The following is a 12,246-nucleotide window of genomic DNA, read 5'->3' on the forward strand; positions in this document are numbered from 1 at the left end:
CCCCATTAAGTTTAATGATTAAATTGATATGTGACATTCAGTTGAGTGACCACTTTGATATTTAACCCAATTTTTATTTGCAGAATCGGACTCAAAATCAAGATAGATCTGAGAAATAAATTCTAGATATTTGGTTTTGGTTCGATTTTTATTGAAAGGAAGAAGGAAAATCAAAGAAAAGGAAAGTTTTGGGGCTTACCACCAGTGAATTTCCGGCGGAAGCCCCCAGCAGAAACGGAAGAAACAGAGGGGGTCTCACTTTATGGTTTATTATTCACGTCTTTTTAGCTCAACTTTATTATACTAAAATAACACCTTTTAACTTTAAATCATAAGACAAGGAGAATTGAACACATACATTCTGCCAAACATGCCGTAATTTTGACTTCTGCTAAAAGTAGAACCCTTAATTAAAGAAGCCTTAATATATCATCCAACTCACAGAAAGTGATTTATTAATTAAATAAGGAGAGAGGATGCACTCCAGCGATTGAATAACAAACTATGACAAGAATGTGATAAGGATAGCTTTCCTCACCTCACACACACACTTTATTAATAATTGCAGACTATTATACTGTTAAACAATAATTATCTAGTTTGAGAATAGAATGAGCGAATCTGCATTATTACATAATGGTAGCTGTTTAAGTTTAAAATTGTGATTATCATTCTCTTTTACACTTGTGTATGTACTAATAATTGTACATAAGAAATCATTGTAATGTAAAAGAAAACATATAATGCGTGTAGTTTAAGGTTCCATATGGTTGAAGAAATGAGTTGAGAGAAGAATTTATAAATTTGACTTGTATGAATGATTTAGGAAGAGAAGATCAATCATCATTTAGGGCTATAAGAAGAGCAGGAGGGAGAGGGTGTGCAACTGCTCTAGCTCTTCTGACATCCGGTTCGATCATTTATTATTTCCAACCCCAGACGGACTGAAGAACATAAAACAACACTAGAGAGAATGGATAGAGAGAAAATGCTAGCAAGCAAGTCCAAAGGGGATATTTTGAGCTTAGAAATGCTACTAAGCCAATAACAGCACAAACCACCAACATTATTAGCACTTCAGCTGAATAATCCCATCTCAGGTCTTTTACGTATACGATTGCCAACAATGTTGTCATCCCCATTATGTTGTTCATCACCACATTACCGTAAAGCTACATAATAACCACATTAATTAAAACTGTTTAAGAGTTCATTAAATTAACGGAGTTGAAAAAAGTTTCAATCTCCAAAAAGCATGTAGATTATAGAATAAACAAAAAGATAGTTAATGTAGCAACCTCGGAAAATGTTAAGGAAGCAGTTCTTTTGTTCTTTTGAGCTGCAGGAAATATTGCTGCAATTGCCTTTCTAGCTTGCATGGCTACAGGGATAATTACGAAGGAGATGAAGAATGAAGGTATGCCTACTGCATTTGAAAACTGTCGAGTACTTCGGCTCAGTGGACTTGCGAGATATGTCAGCATCATGAAGCCTAAGATGACTTGAAGAAGGGCTTTGTTGAAACCCCATGTTAGCATTAACTTATAGGTCTTTTGTCCAACTTGTTCCTCATTAACCATTGAATCTACTTCCTTCCACAAAATCTGCAATTTAGTTAGCAAAAATTTAAACAAAGAATAGGCGAAACGAACATGACAAAAACTTAATATGCTGTTTTATCTAGTCAAGTAGCTTTATTTTGAATACATCATTTGAAATTTTGAATACATTTACACAAATCCTAATCAACTAGCATCACATGGATCTTCTTGAATATTCGGGGTGAAATTTTATATTAAGTTGTTTTATTCAAGTTAATTATAAGAAATATGTGATTATTAATAAACTTACTTTGTCGTACTCCTCCACAGAACGCTTTGCATCAGTGCATTTAGTTTCATGGGTAGCCTTTTTAAGCCATCTGGTGACGCCTCTGACAAATTCTTCAGAAGTGATCAGCTGGTCACCATCATCATCAAAATCTTTCATCACCTTATCTACCACCATGTCATGATTCGTGATCCATTTGTCTCCAAATTTCACCGTCTGAATGAGACTTCTTAACTCCAGTTGTGATATAACTTTGTTCTTATCTGAGTCATACTTGTCAAAGAGACTGACAAACAATGAAATTAGTAAGGTGAGTATCAACCCGGGACTGCAGGTTTCTGTTAACTAAACTTGAATTTTTTAATACCTATTTATTCGATCAAGATCAGGCTTCCCATCATCATTGAGAAGGCATCCTGCATCAATAGCTTCACTTTGGATTTTCTTCAAAATTCTTGCCATGAAATGCTCAATTTTTGCTAGCTCCTCTTTTTTCTTGTTTATCAATGGCTGAACAACTTGTAAGGAATTTTTCCTCTATTTCCACATAAAGCCATTGTATCAATTCAGTGCTTACATTACAAAATACCAAGTATGACTAGCATCTTTCATAAAGATTAAGAAAAGGGTTCAAATTCAAATGCATATAAGGCTCAAGCTTTTGCATGAATTTTAATGACTTGCCTTGTTTAATGATTTCCCCCATTTGCAATCATCCTTTTGGGCCAGCTCTTTTGACTCATCTATCCATTTCATGCATCCCTCAACAAACTCATGCTCACTTATTTTTCCATCTTTATTCCGATCAAAAACCTCCAGTATCACATTAACTGCATACGCATTGTCTACCTCCAGATTTACGGATTCCATCTGTCTTATTAGAGCTTCTAATTCATCAGTGGTTAAGTGCTGGCTTCTGTCTTTATCACTTTCAGCGAATAATCTGCATCCCATTCATGGTACTAAAATGTAGCAGTCGGACCGTCTATATCTTATTATAATATATATGGGGGCATATAAATAGAAAAGGCTGAAAACATGTTGATTTGTACCGTTTTATTAGTGAAATATTTGGTTCTCCATTCTCATTAATGAGCTTCGCTTTTCCACACTTCTCTGCATGATTGAGAAACTCTGTTAGAAGATTCTGGTACTTGAAATACTCCAAACTTCTTTCCTGAATCCATGGATCCAAAACCTGGCAAGCAACACAGAGACATTATAAGTTGTGCAGCTAGTTCCTCACATGTAAATCTGTGATCACGATTATTCTTATACATAAGCCCGTTTTTTTCTTTTTATATTTCAAAACGTAAAACATGAACTTTAAGAATGCAATCAAATCCACCATTGACCTGGTAGATGAAGTAAGAGAGCAGTGATAAGGCGGAGACAATGAAGGCAATCAAAATAACAACTCGACTCCCATATAAAGTATTGAAGATTGTTATAGCCAAAATTTGGTATTGGATCATCTCGGGTCAAATACGGGTCAATTGGAATTGAATTGGGGCAAGAAGATGAATAATTAGGTTTTGGTCTACATTGTATGAAGCGAAGACGCGCCCTGTATATGTAGGATGCGTCCATGATTGTGTAGGCTGTATTTTGGGTTGTCATGTAAAGAGATGAGGAGGAAGATATTGAAAGGAGGAGGACGCGCCCAAGGTGCAGGACGCGCCCTGATAAGTATAAATAACGGGATGAGCTGTACAGGTAATAAGGTTGTCATGCAAGGAGAATATGTGTATTTTACAAGGGGAGGACGCGTCCTGCCTCCTGGAGATGCACACTTTGGGATGGTTGAGCTTGTTCTCATTCAAGATAAAGCAAATAGAGATACTTGGAAGATATAACAATATGTGGAGTTCGTAGCGTCAGGACGCGCCCAATCGTTCAGGACGCGTCCTATGTGTGAAGAATGCATGATCAAGAGTAAGTTTAAAGCAAGACAAGCGTGGAAGGAGCAATGGAGGATTATTTTCACTAACATATTTGTTGCAGGTACTCTTTGAAGAATTCCCTCCTTGAGACGGTCAAGGAGGGGGATGTCCGTGAAAAGCTTGAAGGCCTCCAGGGGTATGCCTGATGATTGAAGGCCTCCTCCTGTATTCAACGGGTGTCCTCGTTGGGGATGCGGGGTTAACTTTGGTGTGTGCTTTGGGAACTCTGTTCTTGTATTCAACGGGTGTCCTCGTTGGAGAACTTTGGAGTCATCCTGCACTTTGCACCCAAGAGCTTGGGATCACCTGTCCTGCTATCTGGTGGGTTATCCTCATTCGGGGGACAGGGACGCGTCTGGCATTTGGGGTGAACCGTGGCTATACCTGCGTTCGTAATTCAAGGGAGATAGCTGTAGCGGAATGTTATCCTTGCGCAGGGAGATGCATTATCCGTGAAGTCCTGCGATTACAAACGAGCCTTGGGCCTTCGCGGTTGGGCCTCATAGTTGGACATTCCTAAAGCTAGCGGAAGATGGATTCTGGACCGGGCCTGAGAATAAGAAGTCTAAGCCCATTAGATTTCTTGTTCCCCAAGAACTACGTGGGCTTGATTCCCTATAAATAGGGATACGTAGGCAAATTGTAAGGGGTCGGAAGCGAGAGCCATAAGGAGCCACCACCAACCCTAAGCAATCTCAGCCCCCAATTTATCACAACCACCACACTCTGCTCACTTTTCAGGCGAAGAACCACCATCGTAGATCTTGATTCCGGCGACGAACCTCAAACTTTGTTGATACCAAATTCCTCCGTCAACAAATTGGCGCTAGAAGGAGGGGTGCTGATCAAGATCATAATCTCAGGAGGAAGAGATGTCTCGTCACGATGAAGGTTCTTTGACGCAAGAATTGAAGGATAGCCACGGAGGAGTTGCATACAACGACCACGAAGGAGATCCGTAAAAATAAATATTTTTGGCCGGGGGGTCAAAGGAGATTTGAATGTAGTATCCACGGCCACGAGGGAGATCCATGGATGATGATTTCCAGCCATGAGGGTTGAAGTTTACAACCATGTCCACAAAGGAGCAAAGTTGGATGAAAAATTCGGATTTGGTGGGTTATGCGATTTTCTTACACTGTTTGGGCCGTATCTCGAGTTCCGTAATTCAGATTTGAATGATCTTACAGCCTACGCGAAGCTTATTGAATTCTCTTTAATTCAGAGATGATATGGATAGGACAATCCAAGTTGAGCAGCCCGGAAACAGAGGAAAACAGCAGCTACGAATTTTTACCAAAAAATCCTATTTGGCTTAGAAGATTGCAAGAAACCCATTCCATTAAGAAGATTGGGAGAAACCTATTTGGTATAGAAGATTGAAGAATCCTATTCTAATTAGAAGATTGAAGAATTCTATTCTATCTAGAAGATGGGAGAATCATGTTCTAATTAGAAGATTGGAGAATCCTATTCCATTTAGAAGATTGGAGAATCCTATTCCAACGAGAAGACTGAACAATTCTATTTGATTTAGAAGATTTGAGAACACTATTCAGTTCAGAAGACTTAATCAGGCGCAAATCTGAGGACGATCGGGAGGAGAACACTCCAAGAAGAAGGCATTACTATCATGAGCTAGTCATCGCCTTTAACAAGATCCCTCAAGGTAACACTCAACTAGTTTCGTTGTATTTTCCATTACTTGTTTTTGGGACTTGTGCAGGAAGAGGACTGGGAAAGAGATTTGGCATGGAGAAAATCCCCACAAACTCTTAGGACGCGCCTTGATTTTTGGGGCCCAGATGACTTTCAGCAAATTCCAGGAAAATTCACCGACTGGACACGTCCGTCCCTCTAGGACGCGTCCTCCAGGTAACATTCCAAGCTCCATATTAATTGTGTTTATTGTAGGAAGGAAATCTTATCAGGGAAAAATCTCATGAGTTACCAAGTGTCGCGTCACAATATATTAAGGCGCACCCTCTGCATGTGAAACATTCAGTGGAGAATTGCCCTCCCAGGGCGCGCCCTCAGAAGAAAAAGTCTATGGAAGTTTTCAATGAAGATGTCATGATAATCAGATGAGTTATAGTCACTACTTGAAGAATGACTCGACTGGAACTAATTCCTCATCTTTCAAGACGCGCCCTTACTTTAAGGCGCGCCCTCGAAAAAAAAAAAAATATTGATGGTGAGGTGAACTTTATTGACCACAAGGAGAATCTTAATATTGGAACTTCAAGAGAAAAGAATCTATCAGATTAGAGGTACCATGAATCCTAGGACGCGCCCCTTGATTGTCAAGGTGAGGCCCCAGGACATGAATGAGCTCCTCCATCTAAGGATATAATGTTATATCCTCCACAGTTATAAGTAAACTCTCCAAGGCTATCTCTCTCAAGGCGCGCCTTCATTGAAATACCCATGTGATCTTCCTCGACATTACATACATAATTTATAAAGAAGCGAATGAAGTACAATGATCTTCCTAGTATGTCGAGAGTTTAGTTTCAGCGAACGCGCCCTCACATCCTCAATAATCTGAGTGAGTTTTCAGGACGCGCCCTGAGCATATCTGGCTCATATGTTAAGGCTTCTTCTTTCGATATGATTACCAAGGTCATCTAGTTGTCTTTAGCAAAAAGGGAATGTGGGAGTTGTATTAGTTTAGATGAGGAAGATGAGGCTACAAAGTACTTTTGACAAGGTGCACGCTCGGGGGGTAGGTTACCTCTCATTAGTTCTGTGGTGTTACATATTGCCACATGAGTAAGGTACATGGCTTTTCCTAAAAATAAGAGAGATGCGTAAGGTCGAAAAAATACTCATGTTTAAGGAAACGCTCAACTTCAAGAAAATGTCTCTGAGAGTGAGATGCCCTTTATCAGATGCCACTTCGTGAGATGCCTCATTGGGAGATGTTTCAACAAGAGATAGTTTTTGCATCGCTTGAGCTTTGTTGAAGATAAAAGCCTTCTAAAAATATTGATCTTTGATTTAGTTTTGTTACATGAAGATTTTGTAGAAGACCCTTGTCGAGGTAGATGCTCCTCTTATAGAGGACGCGCCCTCCAAGGATGTTAGCTTGTCGAGGTAGACGCGTCACTTACAGAGGTAGCTCCCTCAAAGAATGATTTCCCTTGACGAGGTGGATGCGTCTCTGACAGAGGACGCGCCCTACAAGGATGAATACCCTTGTCGAGATAAGACGCTCCTCTTAGAGAGGACGCGCCCTCCAAGGATGAAGACCTTGTCGAGATAAGACGTTCCTCTAAGAGAGGACGCGCCCTCCAAGGATGAAGACCTTGTCGAGATAAGCCGCTCCTCTTAGAGAGGACGCGCCCTCCAAGGATGTTAGCTTGTCGAGGTAGACGCGCCTCTTACAGAGGTAGCTCCCTTAAAGAACGATTTCCCTTGTCGAGGTGGATGCGTCTCTGACAGAGGACGCGCCCTCCAAGGATGATTTCCCTTGTCGAGGTGGATGCGTCTCTGACAGAGGACGCGCCCTCCAAGGATGAATACCCTTGTCGAGGAGGATGCGTCTCTGACATAGGACGCGCCCTCCAAGGATGAAGACCTTGTCGAGATAAGCCGCTCCTCTTAGAGAGGACGCGCCCTCCAAAGATGAAGACCTTGTCGAGATAAGCCGCTCCTCTTAGAGAGGACGCGCCCTCCAAGGATGTTAGCTTGTCGAAGTAGACGCTCCTCTTAGAGAAGACGCGCCTTCCAAGGGTGATTCCCCTTGTGGAGGTGGACGCTCCTCTCATAGAGGACGCGCCCTCCAAGAATGATACCCTTGTCGACGTGGATGCTCCTCTCATCGAGCAAGACGCTCCTCGTAAAGAGGACGCGCCCTCTAATGATGTTAATTATTTGAGGAAGACGTCGCCTCTTTAAAGGGCGCACCTTCTATAAATAGATGATTGAAGAAGATTGTAAAAGTTTTGACTTTGATTTGAATAAATGAATCACGCTATTTGTGGAAAAGATGAGATCAGCGGTTTGGAGTCATGATTTGGAAAGAAGCAGGAAATCAAATATAGAATGGTATTGTGTCATCGGTGGAAGGATCACTATCACCAACAAGGCACGTCCTCCTTGCGTCGAAGATTATTTATTACTTGAAGATCAGAGAGCTAGTGTTTTATTCTGGTCGCGCTTTCCTTAGAGTGCGCCCTCATATGATGACCCTTTCAGTTTAAGGCGCGCTCATAGGAGACCAATATTGGGATGAAAAAGTTAGAGAATCCTCAAATCTTTGTTAATGGATTGTGCTTTTCCAAGGTATGTGAGGTGCACACTTTTGTACAAATTCTCTTGTTTCTTACGCAGAGTTAGCTCATGTAAGTTTAGATATATAGTACATAAGTGGTAAACCTGTCTAGACAAACCAAGGTTAAGGTTATCAAGAAGAGAAGGGGTATTCATAGGTGAAGGCAGGAAGAAATGTGAATGACAATTGTGAACGCGACAAAGAGTGAGAGCGCGCCGTCATGGTCAATAAGGAGGATAAGATTCCGAAGACGCGGCCTTAATTGAGAATGCGCCTTCATAGAGGAAGATGCAGAAGACGCATACTCATACGAGTGGAGGATGACACAAATTTTTGCTTGGATGTAGATATTAGAATTCCAATTTTGTTTCCAACTTCATATGGAATTCGGGGGGTAGTTGTTATAGCCAAAATTTGGTATTGGATCATCTCGGGTCAAATACGGGTCAATTGGAATTGAATTGGGGCAAGAAGATGAATAATTAGGTTTTGGTCTACATTGTATGAAGCGAAGACCGCGCCCTGTATATGTAGGATGCGTCCATGATTGTGTAGGCTGTATTTTGGGTTGTCATGTAAAGAGATGAGGAGGAAGATATTGAAAGGAGGAGGACGCGCCCAAGGTGCAGGACGCGCCCTGATAAGTATAAATAACGGGATGAGCTGTACAGGTAATAAGGTTGTCATGCAAGGAGAATATGTGTATTTTACAAGGGGAGGACGCGTCCTGCCTCCTGGAGATGCACACTTTGGGATGGTTGAGCTTGTTCTCATTCAAGATAAAGCAAATAGAGATACTTGGAAGATATAACAATATGTGGAGTTCGTAGCGTCAGGACGCGCCCAATCGTTCAGGACGCGTCCTATGTGTGAAGAATGCATGATCAAGAGTAAGTTTAAAGCAAGACAAGCGTGGAAGGAGCAATGGAGGATTATTTTCACTAACATATTTGTTGCAGGTACTCTTTGAAGAATTCCCTCCTTGAGACGGTCAAGGAGGGGGATGTCCGTGAAAAGCTTGAAGGCCTCCAGGGGTATGCTGATGATTGAAGGCCTCCTCCTGTATTCAACGGGTGTCCTCGTTGGGGATGCGGGGTTAACTTTGGTGTGTGCTTTGGGAACTCTGTTCTTGTATTCAACGGGTGTCCTCGTTGGAGAACTTTGGAGTCATCCTGCACTTTGCACCCAAGAGCTTGGGATCACCTGTCCTGCTATCTGGTGGGTTATCCTCATTCGGGGGACAGGGACGCGTCTGGCATTTGGGGTGAACCGTGGCTATACCTGCGTTCGTAATTCAAGGGAGATAGCTGTAGCGGAATGTTATCCTTGCGCAGGGAGATGCATTATCCGTGAAGTCCTGCGATTACAAACGAGCCTTGGGCCTTCGCGGTTGGGCCTCATAGTTGGACATTCCTAAAGCTAGCGGAAGATGGATTCTGGACCGGGCCTGAGAATAAGAAGTCTAAGCCCATTAGATTTCTTGTTCCCCAAGAACTACGTGGGCTTGATTCCCTATAAATAGGGATACGTAGGCAAATTGTAAGGGGTCGGAAGCGAGAGCCATAAGGAGCCACCACCAACCCTAAGCAATCTCAGCCCCCAATTTATCACAACCACCACACTCTGCTCACTTTTCAGGCGAAGAACCACCATCGTAGATCTTGATTCCGGCGACGAACCTCAAACTTTGTTGATACCAAATTCCTCCGTCAACAAAGATATTGGCCAACTGCAGAATTACAAAAGGCGCTAATGAGAGGAGCATGATTCCCGCTGTGTGTTTAGTTTCTTGTCCATTGTAACAGCTGAATCTGTGATCATTAACTAAAACGTTGCAGGAGCTCTTATGTTTTAAAATAAATTTGTTCAAGAGAATATAATAAGATGAAAACCTGTCAAAAAGGAGAATTTCCCTCTTTCGGAAATGGTTTTGAAGTTGAAGCTTCGGTGCCTTGAACTTTACTTGAATATTTTTCATGAGATACTGTTCTGCCAAAAATTACACACATTCCCCACAACAAAGTAAGATACAAGACTGTAGTTCCCGTATAAACTGCAACTCCAAGAGAGACTTGTTGCTCTGCATTCCCAGAATCAGCAAAAACCCCAGATACTACAAAGTAGAACACAGAGGAAATCAATTTTTGGCTCTTCAAGTCTATCACATAGTGGCGAAAACACAAAAACAAAGTGGAGTACAATTAAATATGACGAGGATAGTTCTTGCGAATGACAAAATAGAAAATTTCATCTATTGTAATTTCATGCAAACATGATCCCTATATGCTAACTCTTACATCATGTAGTATCAATTAAAATCACTCTACAGTTGTATGGAATTATTGGGCTTTGCTAGTATCTTTGAGTATGTGGAGGGAAGATAAAAAGATAAATGCAAAAGTGAAATAAGTACCAATGACCATAACAAGTCCAGGTAAAACCATAAGAACCCGAAACAGACTTGCTCCAAATATACCAGTGCCAAGAATGTTAAAAATATTGTTACTTCCTCGGGTTAAAAGTTTTTCTCCTAACATCAGCATGTATTGGTAGACTATCATTTGAAAGATATAGCCTCCAATGTTGTCTGCACATGGAAAGAATCCGTAAACGTGCAAGCAAGCATCTGACGATGATCGTAACGATGAGGAAGATGGCAACGACAAGTTATGGAGTGTGAGAAATGAAGTTGACGACTGCATTTCATGGTCATGTCCGTCTGATATTAACTGATTAGAAACCAAAGCTCGACTTTCGACTCCTACAAGCATAAGGGTGAAGAAGAACAAGCATGGTAGACTAGCCATTAAACAAAATCTTTTAGATGATGCATAATCGCTTATAGCATATAATTATATACTCCCTCCTTACTAATTTATCGGTTTTGTTTGACTTTTTACAACCAAATTTTGACTGAAAATTTCATATAGTATATAATTGAAAAAAATTATAAAAATTATATCATTATAAAGTACGTAATCTAATTTAATACGTATTATTCATTTTTTCAAAATAACGAAAGATTGATATTTAATTTACGGTTAAAGTTGAGTCAATTTGACCACAAAAAGTCAAAAAAAGAGAGATAAATTGGGACGAAGGGAGTATCTATACTCTTTATTAATAAGGGAAATAATGTATAATTTGGTGTTAAAAGTACCAAAGTACCAAATTTGGTAGTACCTGATATAAGTTACTTCTATTCTCAATAAACTTTGTTTTTAACACAAATTGACATGATATAAGTTGACTTCTATTTTCAATAAACTTTATTTTTAACACAAATCGACTTATATTTTTTGTAAACTTTATTTTCAAAGATTGAAAAGGCTAATTATAACATAATTATCAGATTATATTAATTAATATTATATTAAATTATCTAAAGAACAGATACTTGGTTCATAAGATACAGATACAATTCATTTCACAAATATAAAACTAATATGTTACAATTCTATATTAAGTAAAACAATGCAAAACTAGAATTATAGTGAAAAATTTCATAACTGATTCGATTTTTTTTAACCTCATAATTATTTTTGCAAGTACCAATTTAATATTGATATTAATATATTAATTTTAATTCTTGTTTTGCACGGATTATGAATAATTCTCTATAAATATTAATTCGATATTTTTAGTGTCGGACCCATGTGTCGCGCGGGTTATAATTATCTATACTCTTTATTAATAAGCGAAACCATATATAATTTGGTGCTAAAAGTACCAAAATACCAAATTTTGGTTCATCCAATTGTCTATTTACTTCATAAAATAAAAATATTTTTTAAACGATTGTAAATTATATTAAAAATTTATTAAGTTACGTTAAATTAAATACGGTAACTTATATTTATTTTTAATTTTAGAAAAACTACAAACTACTAAGTAAACAACTAACACGAATTGATTTATATTCTTTGTAAACTTTATTTATTTATAAATTGTATTAAAAATTTATTAAGTTACGTTAAATTAAGTAAAATAACATATATTTACTTTTATTTTGAAAAACTATGAAGTACAAATTAAAATATGAACACGAATTGACTTCTATTCTTGGTTTTATTTTCTATAGTATAATTTTAAAAATAATTAAGTAATAGCAAATGACTTTAGTAACATTTATTAACTTTTAAAACTGAAAATTATTGATTTAACGATTGTATTTGTTATCGTCCATCACAACGTTTA

The 12,246-nt window shown here is 39.1% G+C and overlaps 1 protein-coding gene across 1 annotated transcript; it reads right to left on the reverse strand.

Annotated features, from left to right (window-relative positions):
* Nucleotides 1-640: 640 nt before the first annotated feature.
* Nucleotides 641-10,856, reverse strand: LOC141679698 (sodium/calcium exchanger NCL2-like). The gene is made up of 9 exons (XM_074486127.1): nt 10,463-10,856; nt 9,948-10,162; nt 3,186-3,305; nt 2,883-3,028; nt 2,515-2,773; nt 2,198-2,367; nt 1,852-2,116; nt 1,299-1,604; nt 641-1,172 (listed from the first exon to the last, which is right to left on the reverse strand). Exons 1-9 carry the CDS (start codon nt 10,854-10,856, stop codon nt 924-926), a joined length of 2,124 nt encoding a protein of 707 aa, XP_074342228.1. The 3' UTR covers nt 641-923.
* Nucleotides 10,857-12,246: the final 1,390 nt, after the last annotated feature.

The sequence above is a fragment of the Apium graveolens genome, chromosome 8 (assembly GCF_009905375.1).
Source record: "Apium graveolens cultivar Ventura chromosome 8, ASM990537v1, whole genome shotgun sequence".
Lineage (NCBI taxonomy): Eukaryota > Viridiplantae > Streptophyta > Magnoliopsida > Apiales > Apiaceae > Apium > Apium graveolens.